This window comes from Anser cygnoides, chromosome 4, assembly GCF_040182565.1.
Source record: "Anser cygnoides isolate HZ-2024a breed goose chromosome 4, Taihu_goose_T2T_genome, whole genome shotgun sequence".
Lineage (NCBI taxonomy): Eukaryota > Metazoa > Chordata > Aves > Anseriformes > Anatidae > Anser > Anser cygnoides.
In genome coordinates this window covers 59311144-59328100 of record NC_089876.1, presented here as the reverse complement: position 1 = coordinate 59328100, position 16957 = coordinate 59311144, and the positions used below count along the sequence as shown (strand labels likewise).

The 16957-nt window shown below is 43.2% G+C and overlaps 1 protein-coding gene across 1 annotated transcript in view; it reads left to right on the top strand.

Moving 5' to 3' along the window:
• ENPP6 (ectonucleotide pyrophosphatase/phosphodiesterase 6) overlaps positions 1-16866 on the top strand; it is a 32005-nt gene extending 15139 nt beyond the window's left edge. Inside the window, exons 3-8 of the mRNA XM_013179738.3 lie at positions 2423-2534; positions 5574-5715; positions 7014-7193; positions 9564-9701; positions 12526-12649; positions 13574-16866. Coding sequence (XP_013035192.2) covers positions 2423-2534; positions 5574-5715; positions 7014-7193; positions 9564-9701; positions 12526-12649; positions 13574-13797 — 920 coding nt within the window. The 3' untranslated portion in view covers positions 13798-16866. The remainder of the gene's footprint in view (positions 1-2422; positions 2535-5573; positions 5716-7013; positions 7194-9563; positions 9702-12525; positions 12650-13573) is intronic.
• Positions 16867-16957: the final 91 nt, after the last annotated feature.

Here is a 16957-nt window from a genome sequence, read left to right as displayed (position 1 = left end):
TTAACAAGCCTGAACACTGAAAATCCAATCTTAAGTCCTGCTCACTACAGGGAAAAACAAGCAAACAAACAAGCAAAACAACACACACAAAAAAACAAAAACAAACAAACAAAAAAGCCAAAACAACAACAACAAAAAACATACAAGCTCTTGATATCTAATTTAGGCAGCCTGAATTTTCAGTGTTACTGTCGATGAACTGCATGCTTGAAGACCAACACTTAGTGGCCAAAAACTGTTTCTGATTGTTGCTGCTTCTGTAGTCTTTTATTTCACACTCAACCCTTGACAATTTAGAAATAGCAAAGATAGAGATATCAGAGAAACTAAAATATCTCAGATCCCCAAGAGGTTGATGCAGCCAATGAAAATTATTTTCGAGTAATTCTGAGGAATGATATCTGAGAAAATTATAATCTGATGTCAGTATCTGAAGAAGAAAAAAAGGAGACGAAGTCATTATATTAGTCATTGGTTATGAGCAATCATCCACCCAAACTAAGCTGCTAGGTGTCGTTTCTCAATTTAATCATGACTGGCCTTGTGTTTCCAAATGTGTCCTCACCAAAAGATGGCTTTGGAGCCAGTCTTTTCCCAGACTCAAATGTCAGAGGACAATTTAGCCGTGAAGTTCCAGTTTGGTCCTGAAATACTAGCAAAAACTACAGAGGAGTGCTACGTTGTCTCCAACCTTGGAGGCACCTAAAAACTCATGTTTTGCTGCTGGTAGCACCCAGGACATCAAGCAGAAGAACGCATTTGAGCAACTGTGTCTTATGCTACTGACTGCAGGAATTTCATTGACTAAAATCCCAGCTAGGCAGATGTCATACGAGGCATGAGACCACGTTACATGGACCTGCTAATAGGCACGTGCTCAGCCAGAGCTGAAGATGTGTAAATTTATATGGTGAAAGGTTGTAATGGCCACTGCAGCAGAAGAAACTGGGCTAGAGGTAAATCCTTTAGAAATGGGTCACCTATCATTTCAGCATGTAAACTGTGTGTCTATCTTCAAACTTGTCAGCTGCTTTGGCAGTATTCATAAGCATCAGATTCCCAAAAGTAGGCTGTCTGTGCAGTCACTGAAGGCCTATTTTCAGCAAATCTTGGCCTAAATAGAAAGAGCAAATAGGAGATGTTTGCTATCCTAAATTGGACAAAGCCAAAGGCATGATATTTCATGATATTTCATCTGTTGCAATACTACATTACTCGTAATTGCTTATTGCAACTCCCGCTGCAATGCCAAGTCTCTTGGTCAGCTTATTTTGCAAGATGTTTGCTTTTCCCTGTATCCCAGTATTGCATCTCAGCAGTATGAGCTCACACAGGCTGAAATGCATGACACAGGCAAATTCTCTTTACTGAGTGTCCCAGTGATCAAACCACTGCAAAACACCTCTGAAAGTAGCTCTGCTTGCCCTACTGCCCTCTCTGGACTTACACCTCCTACGCGACCTTAACTCCTCTCAAGTAATGTCAGTTTCTGACAGTCCGTAATGCCTCTCTCTTCCAGCCCAAAGGAGAGGCAAAGCGACCCAAATGTTGGCATATTCAGGGTATTGCTTAGAATTGCCTTTTTGACCTGACTGTACTGCTGTATAGAGTCCATTTTCCGAAAGATCTCTTTTTTTTTCCTTCTGCCCTAGCAACACAGCAGAAAATGCATAACTGATGGGAGGACTCTGGGGTTCTCTAAAGATAATTCACATGAATCCAGTGTTTGTGAAAGCACTGTTCTTTTAAATATTAATGCTATTCAGCAGCACACAGTATCCAGAGAGCAAAAGGGCAGAAAACCACAAAAACAAGTTTTTGTGTGTTCAGGGCCATGTTCTCCTGTAGGATTTGTTGCCACAAATTTCTGGACTGTATTTTGCAAGGAAGGCTGCAAGTTACCAAGAGAGGTAATTGGTTTATACTGTTTTAACAAGACCTCCTGGGAAACAGATTTAATAGTGGAGTGCCAGAATCACATAATAAAATACAGCTTATAGAGGATATTATGATGTAAGATACAGTGTGTCTAAGTGGAAAGTATTTGCTGAACTTTGAGGGAACAATATCTAAATCTATTATGTTGGAAGTCTGGGGGTGAGGATACATGGCCGCAGTAGTTAAGATCAAAACAACCAAGTGATTTAGGTGGAAAGGGTCTGCCATGAGGCCATCAGAGCTTTGTTCTGGGAAGGTCACACAGAGACCTCCTTTTAAAGAGGGAAATAAAAGGATCCAATGTTCACTTTGCTAAAAGCACTCATCCAAAATACCCCTCTCCCCTTTTCCGTTCCCAACCACAAAGTTTCCAGCACAGAAGGTGTAAGGTAAGTCATGTCACAAGGAATTTACTGTGAACTTGGACCCCACACCGTGGGGTCTGTAATGAAACTGCAAAACTTAGCACATTTTTCATTTGTAGGTTGTGAGGTCGAAATCCTTGGAGTCAGACCAAGCTATTGCCGCGAATACTTCAGTGTCCCGACAGACAAAAACTTTGCAGATGCTATCAGTGACGCTCTCGAGTCTTTCCGGTACGTCATTAAAACTCTGCAGTGTGGTGTTTCCTTCCCCAAGGGTAAATATTTGGTTTTATTATCAGCCTTTCTGTAGGACAGTTTTCAGGATTGGCTCCCACATAGGAAGATGGGGTCCAAGGCTGGTTCATAATATTGTCAAAGAAACACGTTCATATAGGGGAACAGGCAGTTACATTAAGATTAGAGGGAAATTTGTGTTCCTTTTTTCATGTGTAGATTACAACACAGAGGAGACAACCCAGCTTACTGTTTTTTCCTTGCTGTTTCAAAAAACTCCAATATCAGGCTGTGAGAATCTCTTAACTGACCTGCAATAGCAGACTTTGAAATGCTGAGATTCAGAGAGTGCTCCTAGGAATTAGGAAATTTGGAAATTCAGCTCCAGTCCCTTGTTTACAAGACCAATGTTTTGGCTCCTTCTGCATTTTAGAACATCTTAGGTACAATGCTTTTGGAGCAGGCATTAATTCTGTGCAAATATGAGTATTATGGGAATATATCTCTCTGATGTCTCCTAGAAAAACAGCGTGCTCTGTATCCAGTTTTCCAGCTGCACCATCTCTCATCCAAATGTTAACAAAGGGAGAGTTCCGAGTAGCTTGTAAAATCGGGGAAGATTAGGTTTGTTGAAACTACACCACCACGTGCGTAGCCTATGCCTTGTCTTTGCTATAACTCAGCTTCCTCTTTTAAAACCTTTTTGGTTCCATCATTTATCCAGTTCAATCTGAAAAGTCTAGTATTCGGATGCTGAGTGTTGTTTGTCTCCAAAATGATGATGGAGCTGTTGGGGACATTGCTCCCAGTTGCACACGGGGTCCTGCTGCACAGGTGCTCACAAATCACAGTGTTGTTTACAGCATGGGGCTTAGAGAGAAGCTGTCTCGTGTGAGATGTTTGATCCTGAAATGATTTAGCTGACATTTTAGGAAAGTCATCTGCACGTGACATGAGGAGCTCATATGTGCCATAGGAAGCTTTTATGGAACTTATGCAAAAGTTGTAATTCAGTGAATGAAGAAGGGAATGGGAAACTGAATACAGAAACCAGACCTGATTTCTGGAAGAAACACAGAATTACCACAGAAAGATTTTTGGTTGGGTATCATTTGGGGGTGGGTCAGGATATGCTTGAAGCTTCCTGCCTGGGTCTCTATGAAGGAAGATGCGTAAGGCTGCTCAGGAAGGGTTGCAGCTTTGTAACTGTGAACACAATTAAAAGCAAGGCACGAACTGCTAAAAGCTCCAGCCCTTCAAGCTGCTTTTTTGGGTAGCTGGAGTCCATTGAAAAAGTTTCAATAGCTAATTCACCCGGAGTCACAAGGCTGCTTGCTGCTGCCTTCAGTGAAAAGGGCAGGGACACACGAAAGTCAGTAGGGCAGCTCACAAGAAGTAAAAGCTGGAAATTTCAGGAAGAGAGCAAATCCCAGTTACCATGATGTCTGCAGTAAACTTCAGCTACAGCCTTCCGAAGAGCCAAAACCCCACAGATCGTGCTGGAGCTGTGGGAGGCTCAGTCCCTGAACCATTTCCATTTGCACAGCATCCCCTCTTGAATTTCTGCCTGGCTCCCTTTCCTCTGAACTGAGCTCCCTGCCTGCAGCAGGGCAAGGAAGAGGAAAAAGGCATGATGATTATGAATATTTTTATCTGGATCAAATGATCTTCTAGTTACAGGTGAGAAGACAAAGCAGTCTAAGCAGAGAAATAACACAGGCACTGCAGCAGAAGAAAACTGCTTCAATAGGTTCAGTGAGAGTTTATGCAGCACAGAAGTTACAGGGTTAAATTTCAGAAACTAATTTGTCCCTAATATAGATGGAAAGTAACAATTAAAATGAAATGAAGGGGAAGGGAAGGGCTGCTTCACTTGAATGGTTTTAAAGTCATGAGGAGTGAGAAGGAGCACTGCTCTGCGGTGACCAGTGGAGAAATTCCCAAGGCAGAGACATTCAGCTGCCTACAGGACGCCTCTTTAGAGGCCTTTAGCAAGCTCACAAGTAAAATGATAGGTCCTAATTTCATTCAGCCAGTTCCTCACCTCTGATTTTTTTCTTCCTCACCTCTGATTTTTTTTCTTCTGTCTCGCTCCTTACCCCAGACTACTGGCAAGTCTTTAGTAAGAGAAGCCAGACCCGTCAGAACACCACACAAACATCTTTTTGTAGGGATCTTGATCTGAATCTGGGCATATCTTATGGATGGTGCACCCTGGCACATATTAAGTACGGTAGAAAAAGACTGTTTGAACTTCATGAGCATGAATTTGTGATTTTATCCACACGACTGCTCTCAGGAAGGTTTGCAGTGAATTGTACAGTGGTCATGAAAATGTAATTAAGCACTGATGCATGTGCTACCCTTACTAATTGGGCTGAGGACATTCAGTGCAGAAATGTGTGACTAACTAACCCTGTTCAACTCTGAGATTACCCTGGTTTTCCTCTGTTCATTGGTCAGAAGAAATAAAAACCCTGTCTAAAATCTCATCCCAATTCATAGCACATGGGTTTCTGCAAAGTTATGGAAGAGCCTGTCCTGAGTTGACCTGGGTAGTTTGGAAGGCCTCACACAGGAGAAAGCCAGAAGTGCCAAACCTTAATTAAACCACATTTTACTTGTAACTCCCACAATCCTTTTAATAAGGGGATTGACCTGTGGAAGAAGAAATCAGTATTTCTTCTGGCTCTTTCTTTGTCATTAAATGAATAGCCATCTTCTTAAGTTGAAGACGTAGCAGAGGGCTCCCAGGACAGCCTGTGACATGACAGTCTCTACCTGGCACCTCCAATGTGAGTCTCAAGCAAACCCAGGTGCCTCTGGGTGGGAATAAGAAGCCCAGCCGTCAACAGCAGGTAGAAAAGCAGAGGCTGGAAGCAGACAATGTTCCTCTGGGATATTTTTGGCTCTAAGTCCGAGTGAAGAGTGCACTGGTAACTCCATCAGCCAGGAGGGGAAGGCTCCTGGGCCTGTACATCAGGGCTCCTAGGCCCATGTACATCAGCCTCTTCCTCCCTTCCCTCCAACCTCCAGCAATGGCAGTGCCGAAATGGCCGCAGTGTACTACGAGCGCATCGACGTGGAAGGCCACCACTACGGCCCTTCGTCCGAGCAGCGGAAGAGTGCTTTGAAGGAGGTGGACAAAGCCTTGAGCAACATGATCACCCAGATCAAGGTCAGTGATGTCAGAAAACCGAGCTCCTGGGGGCTGGGTTGGATGTGGTACATAGGGACGTGGTTTAGTGGGTAATGTTGGTGGTAGGGGTACAGCTGGACCAGATGGTCTTGGAGGTCTTTTCCAACCTTAATGATTCTATGATTTTGGTTTTCCATATGCTACAATCCTCACTACCCGTTCTGTAGTGATCAAAGTACCAGCATCTGCTGTTCACTGTGCGCCTGTCATCTCAGAGCCCCAAAACTTTGTGTGTCTCTTCCCCAAGTGCCAGTAATTTTGCCATTACAACAGTTTTTAGAGAGACCTTTTCAAAAATGGTAATTAATTGAGACCATAACACAGTGTTTGAAAAGTTCTAAAAACTGCTTTTTGTGGCACTATGAAGAGCCTATTTAATGCCTGTTAATTGGATGCATTGGCTGTAAATTTTTATTTCCTCAGAAAGAGAGGCTATTGATATCACGTGGACGTTAATACACCATTCCCCTGATTCTTATTTTCAGAGATGGCGTTATAATCCTCCTAGTGGATTATTACCCCAATAGCCCCAGGAAGCCATAAACCAATATATGTGTTGCTCTGTTTATAACCTGTGTTGCTGGCTGGAATTTATGGCAGGCGAATGAATCAAAACTACTTGTTTTGTAAGGTTTGTTGAATCAGCCAATTAACTTTTATGGTAGTTTTTATAGTACCACTCAGAACTCTGTATGTGAAACTTTGTTTTAAAAAATGCTATGCAAACAATTTTGCGGTGAGAAAGAGACGATATCAAGCCTTCGGGTAAATGTCAATTCTGTGAATATTTCTGCTCTCTTTTCACAATGATAAGTACACATTAGAGTTTTCTACATGCTTCAGTGAGGAGAGGAAAATATATTTCTACCTTCACTAAATCATAAGAGCTGTAATGCCAAGTGGCTGTGTTTGGGAGGGGAAGAGGGAAGGCCTTTGCCACAGGTGGTACCGTGACAAAGTTGCTCTTCCACAACCATTTTGACCTACAGATAACAAACAGTTGGATAAAATCCTGCCCAAGACCGAGCGGTACAACCAGTTTGTGGGGCTAGGATGTTCCCTGCTTACTTAGCAGGGAACAGGGTCTATTTTGCCAAATCTCTCCCTGGTGCTAACCTCTGAGACTCCCCCAGGGCAGCAAGTGAGAGCGGACAGCTGTTGTTACAAGTGGTGGCCAAGCTCACTGCAGGATATTTGCAGCCACGCTCCTTCTGGTGGACTTCCACTAAAATCAGAGGAGGTCAAATGAGGCTTAAAATTTGCCACTCACTCCACAGAGCAAGGGCCTTCAGAATGATGTCAACGTCCTCCTCTTCTCTGACCACGGGATGACGGACATCTCGTGGACGGACAAAGTGATTGAGCTGAAGAACTACATCAATATGAGTGATACCATTCAAATGAAGGACCGGGGTCCTGTTGTCAGCCTTTGGCCAGTTCCAGAGAAGCATACAGAGGTAAGTACAGTTTATTAGTATTGATTTATTTCACGTTTTCTTGGGTTTTATGACAATTGTTTCTTTTGTTTGGTTATAATGTCTAAATTCGGTTCTCAGAGATGTGTGCAGAAATCAGCCTGGGGTTCTTCTCAGGAGCCACACGTTAATCCCATCACTTTGCACTCTTGTAACAAAGGTTTCTGAAGAGAATTCACACCAGACAAATCAAAAGCATAATCTTTCACTATTATTTGGCACAGATATGTGCTTTCAACCCCCACCACTATGTGCTTTTGATAAATAGCTAGAAGATTTTAGCTCAAAATCTGTTTTTGAAATGTTATATATATTAGTCAATTTATTGACTCATTAGCTGGGATTTTTAAATGATCTGGAAGAGGTCAGGCATTCTTATTCCAGTAAGCTTCCACAGAGTTTGAGGAATTAACTCAATTAGACCAGAATTACCAAAAAAGCCCATTTTTACAACATTCTCCTTTGAAGAATTCTGATGAATAAGCATGTTGGGTTAAATCCCTTATAAAAGCCCAAGGCTAGAACTGCAGGATTTTGAGGAGCAAATTAAAACAATACAGAAAGAAATATGGAAACCACTTGAAAAGAATGAAAATGCAACATCTGTAACTAATACACTAGTGAATTATAGTTGAACTAGAAACCAGTGCTTGAGAAGTCTATTTTGCTGTCCTCAAAATAGAGATGAGTGGATGTACAAAACAGGCAGTCCACACTCCAGGTGATTTTTTTTCTCTATATTATATTTTAGCTAATTCCAGTACATCATAGGACATATGATTCTTTGAAGAGAACACTTGCCAATCGCACCCAAAAAGGCTCTCTAGTAATTGTACAGCTGGAATATCACAAACATTTTAAATTAGTGCCGGGACTGACAGTTGTCTTAGAGGCACGTGTAAGTCTATCACTCAAAGTTCCTGCAGGGTACTACAGAGTTTATATATGTCTTCCTCAGCCTTAACTCATCAGTCTCTAGTTTTGTAGGCAAGACCGTCGAACGAGGACAAGTATAAATTGCCACTTCACACTGACATTTTTTTTTCCTGACAAAGCTCTTAAGCACATGCTTCTCTTTCATTAAACAGCCTAATATCCCCAAAGAGAATAAAATGCAATGTCTCACATCATGGTTTTATTTTCTTCCTTTATTTCTTTTTAGGACTTCTTACTGGAGTGTTGCTACTTTAAGTAAAATTAAGTTAATTTTTCTTTTTCCCACGAGCCAGATTCCACTATTCTAATTCACTTTGAAAAGCCCTGTTCAGGAGTTAGATCGTATCATAACATAGTGGTATCAGATTTAAGAGTTATGCCATTTTGAAGCACCAGAAGTACTGGTGAAACACAATGACCACTCTCTAGTGGGATGGTCGGGCTGAGTCCTGCCATCCCATCCTAATTCCTTATGGCGACCACATATAGGGCAGGAGTTTCAGTGCTGGATGGATGCATGCATGAAGCACCCCAGCTAGACAATGCAGATTGCATGTGTACAAATGCATCACATATGCAGGGCAGACTTCACTAAAAGGCTAGTGAAGAACCTTTCATTCTTGTTGCAGTCTTTGAAGAATCGAGCTATTTCTTCCTGAAGATTATTTGTATATAAGCAAAGAGTGTTTTAAGCTCTGGGGACTCCAATAGCGACCTTCTTTATGGCATATGGACATCTTCTTTAGGCATTTTAAATATTTTTCTGAATAATTGTGGCTTTAACCACATTTGTGTAATTGTATTCCAGATGGTATGATTAATATTAATAGGCCACCAGCACAGCATTGTGCACCTTCAAAGCTGCAGGCATTGACTGATTAATCTCACAGCATCCTTGTAAAGCAGATAAGTAAGCAAAGATCTACCAAAGGGATTGGTAGATCCCTTTGATAGGGATAGAGAGGTTAAGTATAAGAAACCAAGGCAAGGTGATATTAATTGTTCACTCGAGCACAAGGAGGGAAGAAGAGAATATCCCTTTTCCTCATCTGCCAATTCATGCCTTTGAGCACCCTTCTTTTCACCACTTAGTTTATGGTTTCCCTTGGTTTCGTTTTCTGTGTCTGTATGTCTATATAATCACATGCATACATTTGTGAGTGCTTGTACTGTAAGTGTGTATAATACCTAAGGTCATGGTTTTCTATGTGCTTATGTCCCAAGTTTTCAGAACATCCAAAAACCTATAAGGAGATTTTTTCACCTTACAACTGGCGAAGTCACAGATTAAATGTACTGGTGATTACCCATTAAAGGGGATTAGCCATTTAAAAAAATCAGGTGTATCTACAGACCCATAGGTGTGCACATGCTCTTTATAGCCGTATGGTGTCCTAACATTTGTTTTCTTTGCAGATATATCAAAAATTGAAAGCTGCAGAACACATGGATGTTTATAACATACAGGATATTCCAGAGAGGTTTTTCTACAAAAAAGGAAAATTTGTTTCTCCTCTAACCCTTGTTGCTGAGAAGGGATGGTTCATAGTAGAGGTAAAGTACAGAAGCAAAAGACATTAATGTGAAAAGGTGCAATGCATGAACGCAGAAAGAAGAATGTATAATTTTGTGCTAGACGTTGAGTCAAAGTATTACATCATTTACTTGTGCTGACTGCAGTGCTCACATCAAATGTTTGTGTGCTTGAAAGATCCTAAAGACATGACACCTGTGCTGAAGCTAGAAAAAGTTACGAAGTTAAGACGGTTCCTTAAAAGGACTTTTTGTATTTTCCATTATGGTCATGTTGATTTACTCCTCTTCCCCCTGCCAATTTACCATCCTCTCAGTTCTGCTCTTGACAGATGTGAAATGATTGCTCCCATTTCAAGATCTTACTGTCCCTCCATTCAGCGGTACTTCTACTACTTTTCTTTTTGCCTGTCTTCCCACCCACCAGACTCTATTCTAAAAACACCCCATTTCCCACAGGCCTTCCATCCACAAAACGAGTCAGACTGTGGGTTTACTCCTCAGAGATATCCAGTGCGCACATGGCAATCCTGAGAGCCTGTTAGGCAGACAATCAATTAGACCTGCATATTAAGAGATTTGCATACCAACTTATTATTATACCTTATTATTATTGTCATCATCATGATTTTGTACTTGTATCTCTGCTGATCACCTCCACATTGCAGACATCAATTGCATCCCAGCACAGCTCAGAGGTTACGTTGTCAGCAACATGGTGACAGAGCCAAGGAGTCCCGTTCTTTATCTTTTAATGTCTCAGCATGGTCGTTAGGCCATATTGCCTTACAGTTCATGGGAACTCAGCTGAGCATCTTCCTGCACCACCCTCAGAGGTGTTGTTCACCTGGCTTTGCTCAAGATGGCCCACGCTGCCACAGTTCTCGCTAACTAACCTGACTTCAGGACAGGGATTTCCACAGTTAAATAAAAATACATATCTAAAAAAGCCCAGTTGTTTTGGGGTACAGATGGATGAGCACCACACCTCTGGTTAAAATACATACAAAAAAGCTACAGTTAAGATTCAGACTAGTAAAGAAAGCATCGGAAACATTTTTGCTGAAATTTTTTTGAAAAACTATAACTTAATTCTTTTGTACAGTATGAAATTCAACACAGAACATTTTTACATATTCTGTAAAAAATGCTCTTTAAAAAATCATTGAAACTCTGACAAACCTTAATAACAGTGCAGCAAACACTGCTGCTATGGTAATTATTTCTGTCTCTCAGCCCATTCCTTCCCATTGTTTCTGATTTTCAAGAATGTCCTCTCATTAATTCTGTCAGATTTTCCTTATCCTCAGTACGTTTTCATTATCCATGAATGGGATGTGAAAATGAAAGTTTCCTGTCATATTTTTTAAGCAATAATTGAGCCTTCTATTATACTCCCTGCCCAAGCCATTGCAGAGAGGATATTCAGCTCTTCGCTATCACCCTCACAGGATGTTTTAACTCTCTGTTGGCTAGTTGATAGATGTAAGCTGTTTGATTCATTTCTTCTTAATACTCTTTGCCTATTTTTTTTGAGAGGCAAAGGGGACGTATCTGGAAAGGTGTTTTATTCCAGCAGGGCTAGGGGGAGCAAAAGCCCATCTGTGTGTCGGTGCCTGGACCACAGGAGCTGGGCCCTCCCTGCCCCTGGGCCCACCACGAGCCAGGGTGCCCCATGGCAGGGGTGGCAATTCCCAGGTCGGAGATGCTGCTCCTGGTCACCTCCAGTGACGGGCAGCAGCAGGGGCTGAGGCTGTGCTGGAATAACCCAAAATCACTCCCAGTCGCAGCCCCTCCTGCTTCATTCATCTCCGAGGAGCAGCGCTACCCAAACATGATGAGTTCCCAGGAACCACACCAAGCAGAGCACCACGTACGGAGGTGCTACGGTAGGACGAGGGAAATGAGTCTGCTTTCTCCTTGGCTTGCTCTGAGCGCTGTCAGGGAATAGATGGAGACAAGGAAAGAGATTTAATTTGTCAGCTAAAATTGTTCAATTATCTGCTACATCTGCTGACTATTACACACAAAGACACGCAAGGGATACTCCAGGGGTTCCCATGGAAAGCAGACGAAAGAGCTGCACTTCGCAGCTGTAATCACTGCCATCCTCAGTGCTCCTGTGCACGGGCAATGTCCTTCTCTGGCAGAGGAGGAAAACAAAATCAGACAATGACTCAATGCTCCAGGCAGGGGTAGTGGCACCATTTGCCCCGGGGTGGGATGCAGGAGACTCTGCCGGGGCATCTTCTGTGCTCCTGTGATGGAGCGGGAAGTCCAGACCTGGCGTTAGGAAACTGCAGCTCCTGCTCTGTAACCATTGGAGAAACTAACAACAAGGGGTTAACGAACTGTCAAATGATGTTCGCTGTCTTAGTGAGTGAGATTCCTGCCATAGTTTTAGGGATATCCGGAGTGTCGCCTGGGCTGCCATCCCGTGGGACTATCTAAACTCACAGAACGGGTTGGTGCAGGATTTCGAGAGGACCCTAAGGATCATTTCTTCCACAGGAGCAGGAAATGACACCGTTACAGCTAGCTGTCAGGAGCTATTAATATGCAGCAGGAGAGACTAAGGAAGGAAATTAAAAGTATGGCTTAGGAGTGTAATTTGGGTAAAGAAAAACAAGAATTATGATGACAAATCGTTATAGCAGGAAGACAAAACTTGTCCACGCCAGAGACGGGGAAGGAAGAGAGCAAAGGGAGCACCTTGGACCTGAGCCCACGTTCCCTGGAAGGGACCTCCTTGCTTTAACCCCGTGGGGTAGTGCAGCACGTGGTGGCACATGGTGGCAGAGGGTGGCACGCCATGGTACTAACGTGCCCTGCTGTTTTTTACCAGAGCAGGGACAAGCTGCCCTTCTGGGAGAACGGCACGGGGAAGAGGGAGGCCTGGCAGAACGGCTGGCATGGCTACGACAACGAGCTCATGGAGATGAGAGGCATCTTCCTCGCGTACGGGCCAGGTACGATGCCACCATCCCCGTCCCCACCAGGGGAACAAGTGGGGCTGCCCCAGCTGGGTGTCACAGTCCTGGCACGCACTGTGGCACCCTGGGCATCCCACTCCTCCCATGGCCCCATGGCCCCTGCCCCAGCACCCCTGCAGCCCCTGGCACATCAGGACCTGGGTGGCACTCAAAGATTGCACCCAAAAATTATAAATAGATATCGGGATTTCCTCATCCTGGTTGGCACTGGAAAGGTTTCTATCTCTATCTCTATTTTATAGCTGAAGAAACAGGGCAGAGAGAGGTGAAGCAATTCGGTCAGCCCCTCTCCTATGTCTCAGCACAGTAACTCCATCCCTTTGGCCTATTTTCCAAGGCTGGCCTGAATTTTTAATTCTTTTTGAAACACATGAATTCTCCTTTTGTTCATGGATTCGGACTCACTAATGCGGAGTGCTGTCTTTGAGGAGGCTGAAGCTGCAGCAGACCTCACCCACCTGGCCAGCGGGCAGACATGAAGCCCCTGATTCTCGCTTCATTGGACCCTTTAACCATTGATAAGTCCTAGGCTATGGCAACAGGCAGGAATGAAAGCAAAAAAAGAGTGCAAAACACCATTATTTCAGGCTTTTAAACCTACCAGTGTACACAGCAAAGTAGCTCCTGTATTTGTGTATTTATTTATTTTAGTTTTCAGTTTTGGAATCAAATTGGATTAGAAGTAAAAATAATGAGTGAAAGCATTTAAAATGTTTTTTGCTGAGCCATCCTGCAAATTATATAGATTATAATTATCAAATATAACTTTATAAATTATACTCCAAATTACATTGAGTATCCCAGCCTGCTGGGTTAGTCCCTGGATGGGCAGCAGAGCCCTTGCCCCACGTTTCAGGGGCTGGGCCCGTTAACCCCTCTCTCCGCCCGCTTTCCCTGCAGACTTCAGATCCAACTTCCGAGCGCCTCCGATCAGGTCCGTGGATGTCTACAACGTCATGTGCACCCTGGCGGGAGTACAGCCGCTGCCAAACAATGGCTCCTGGGACCGGGTGGAGTGCATGCTCAGGAACACGGCCGCCTTGGCACCGCTCCGCCAGTGGAGCAGCTGCGCTCTCGCCCTGACTCTGCTCTCGCTCCTCGCCCAGCAGATCTGGTTGCTGTGATCCCCGAACAATGTTGGTCACTGTCACCAGCAACTCGATCCTTCTCCTTTTTTTTTTTCTTTGTATGTGTGTTTTGTTCTTTGTTTCTGTGTGTGTGTTTTGTTTTTTTAAGTTCTTCATTTGAATAATAGCTTTATTAATAGAGTGCTGTCCCCCGCTCAGCCGTCGTGCTCTGCCAGGCGTGAATCCGACCCATCCTGCTTTTACAGCAGTTATAACGTGAAGACAGGTTTTGTGCTGCTTTAAACACAGCCAGGAAAGCTGGTGTTGCTGCTCTAGATTTACAGAGCTGGCAATGGGAGCAGGATTCAGGCTGGCTAACAGCAAACTTTTCTGGTGGGTGCATGTGGAGATCCCTGGACATCAAGCACTTCTTACCCCAGCAAGTTTAACCAAGAGGCTCGCCCTGATTCCTGCTCAGGGGTGGAGGCAGACCTCTGTGCATTTACCTTGCTGTTTCTGGCTTACTCCTTTATCTCCAGCAGACCTCCACTTCTCCTTACAGTGCCAGCCAAGCCCGGTCCCTACCAACCCCTTCATCAAAGAGCCAAGCTCTTTGCTGAGCAATCGTAGTGCCAAGAAAGGTGGATTGGCAGGAGAGCAGTGAGAGCATCCTACTTCTCCCAGCCTTGTCTTCTTTGTTTTCCCTTAAAGCAAGCCCTGGCACTGCGAGCCCCTGGGGCTGGGCTTTCATCAGTGACCGCAGCTGGAGGGAGGGCTAGGGCAAGAGGAGACTGATGGAAATCCTCCACACCAGAAACTGGAGGACATTGAAATGGCATCTGGACACACCAGGTTCAGGACCAAGTACGATGAGGAAGCCTGGCATTTAACAGCCTCTCTGCTTTTCCTGGTGAAGATGATATCACCTGCTTAGTTGTTTTTTGTTCGTTTGTTTTATCCAATTGTGTTTCTGAAGGTTTTCAACAGCTACTACTTTTCTACCAGCTCCTGCTCTCTACGTCTCTGCCGTTAAAGCAATGTGGTGGGCAGCACATTCCCTTGCTGTTTTTCTTTAGAGGTGGTATTCTGCAGCAGGGAGAGAGGTTTACACAGATGCATCTCTCTCCACCTCTCTCTCAGTTAAGTCTAGCTAAGATTTCCACCTTGGGATATGAAGCCCAAAGTCGTAATGGTTGACTTAAATATAGCAGGAGAGCATGAGGCTGCTCTCAGAGGTAATGCATCTGAAGGTCAAGTCAAATGGATGACATAATCCTGAAAACATCAACATAGCAGACATAGTAAATCCCCTGAAAAAAAAAAAAAAAAAGATTTTGCCCCTACTCATCCACTCCAGTGCAGCCAGGGACCTGCCCTGGGGCAGTGTTCAACACAGGGCTGGTGGGGGCTGGAAGCAAAGCCAGCAGCTTCGAAGTCCTTCTCTGTTAGCTTAGAAGATTAAGTGCACTGAATTGTTAAATTGTCCAGTTGTCAGTCCTTGGTGTTAAACACGGGAATGTATATAAGCTGTGGTGGGTCGTTAGAGAGGTGGTCTTTTTGCATCATTAAGTTTCTACTGTGAAATAAGCGTATCTTGAACAGAGCCATAAAGGTCTGATCCCACAAAGTGTCCTTTCCTCCTTGGGAGGCTGACCGCAGGCTGCAGCCTTCAGTCGTGCCTTCAGGAGCGCTCAGCACTTTTTCTGATATACCTCTGAGCCAGGAGCTTTCAATGAAAAACTGCCTTTGGAAGGATTCAGGTCCCTCCCTGTGCAAAATAAACTTCTAAGACTTGTTATTTGTACGGATCCAGAGTCAGGCACCATTCTGGTACAGTGAGTTTAAGGGTGAATGATTACCCTATGAAAAAAAAAAATACAACGCATTAAACTTGACAAAAGACTTCTGTAATAGCTATAAAGATTTATGTAATGTGTTTTTAAAGCTCAAGTGAACCATCAAATCAATTGGAAAAAAAGGGGAGAAAAACAGTCTTTGTTATTAGACTGTTGAGTATAAAAGGCAATTTAGTGCTTTCTAAGCATTTGCAGTAGCTGTAAAACAAGCATCTATTGTTCAGAGTTCCCTGTTGCTCTTTAATGGACCAGGCTCAATGAATCTGCTGGAGCACATTTTTAAAGTGAGAAAATTATCAGCACACAAGATAACCAAATGACAAAATTGCAAATTTTTGCTTGGAAAGCAACAGGATATATACAGTGCACGCTAATCCCTCCACAGTTTTAACTCTTACAGTAAAAAGAAGCCAATATTCAGAACTACAGATCCTTAAAGTACAGAGCTATATTCTGATGCTCAATGACAGAAGCAGAAGTCAGACAAACAAATCAGGTCCGTTGAGTTGTTCCAGTGATGGGCCACAAGACATGAAGCCGATATTGTGCGTACTTTGTGTAACTCATTTTTGTCACAGTGGCCATATGCAGTGTCTGCCCTTCGAGCAAATACTGCAGAGTAAAATTCCTAAGTGTGTGAGGTGTTAGACCTTTATGCAAGCTGTGGGTATGGCAATACACCTCAAAATATACGATATAAAAGGGAAATTTGATGGTAGAAGCTACAAGAGCTACAAGAAGCTCATTAGCTTCATGGGAACTACAGTTGATTATGTGTGAGAAGCACATCTTTCTTCTGAAAGTTTGTACCTCTGAATCAGTTCACATTCTCATTCAAAAATCAGTGTCTTGACTCTAGCCTATTTTTCTGTGTACTATGCAACTGAGGTGGGTGTATTTTAAAAACTGGTTCTGAATGATGTTTTTGTACAATGACTGATTGTGAATGAGTGAATAAATCTAAGAATGCTGTTAGAAAAAAAAAATGCATCTTTTTGTAAATACTGTAAGATTTGGGGGGAAAAAAACCAACAAAACAACAACCATAACACTCTGCCTTTCTTGTTTGATTGCTGCATCAATGTGTGACAGACAGTGTTTGAAGCTTCTGCTGATTAATCATCAGCAAGATGAATGATAACATTGTTTAGAAACGGCAAACTTGTCAGCATGTAAATTAGGGACATGAAATGCATCACATAAGATACTGTAGCTTGTATATGCAGTGCTTTTTTCCAGATGTATTTCAGTATTAAAGCTTTTGAACAGGTGCATTTTTCACTATTTCTCGTAGCCATTTACCTGCATTAATAATAATAAGGGCTTTCTTGCCTACTGCATGCCACTACTTTGTAACCAGC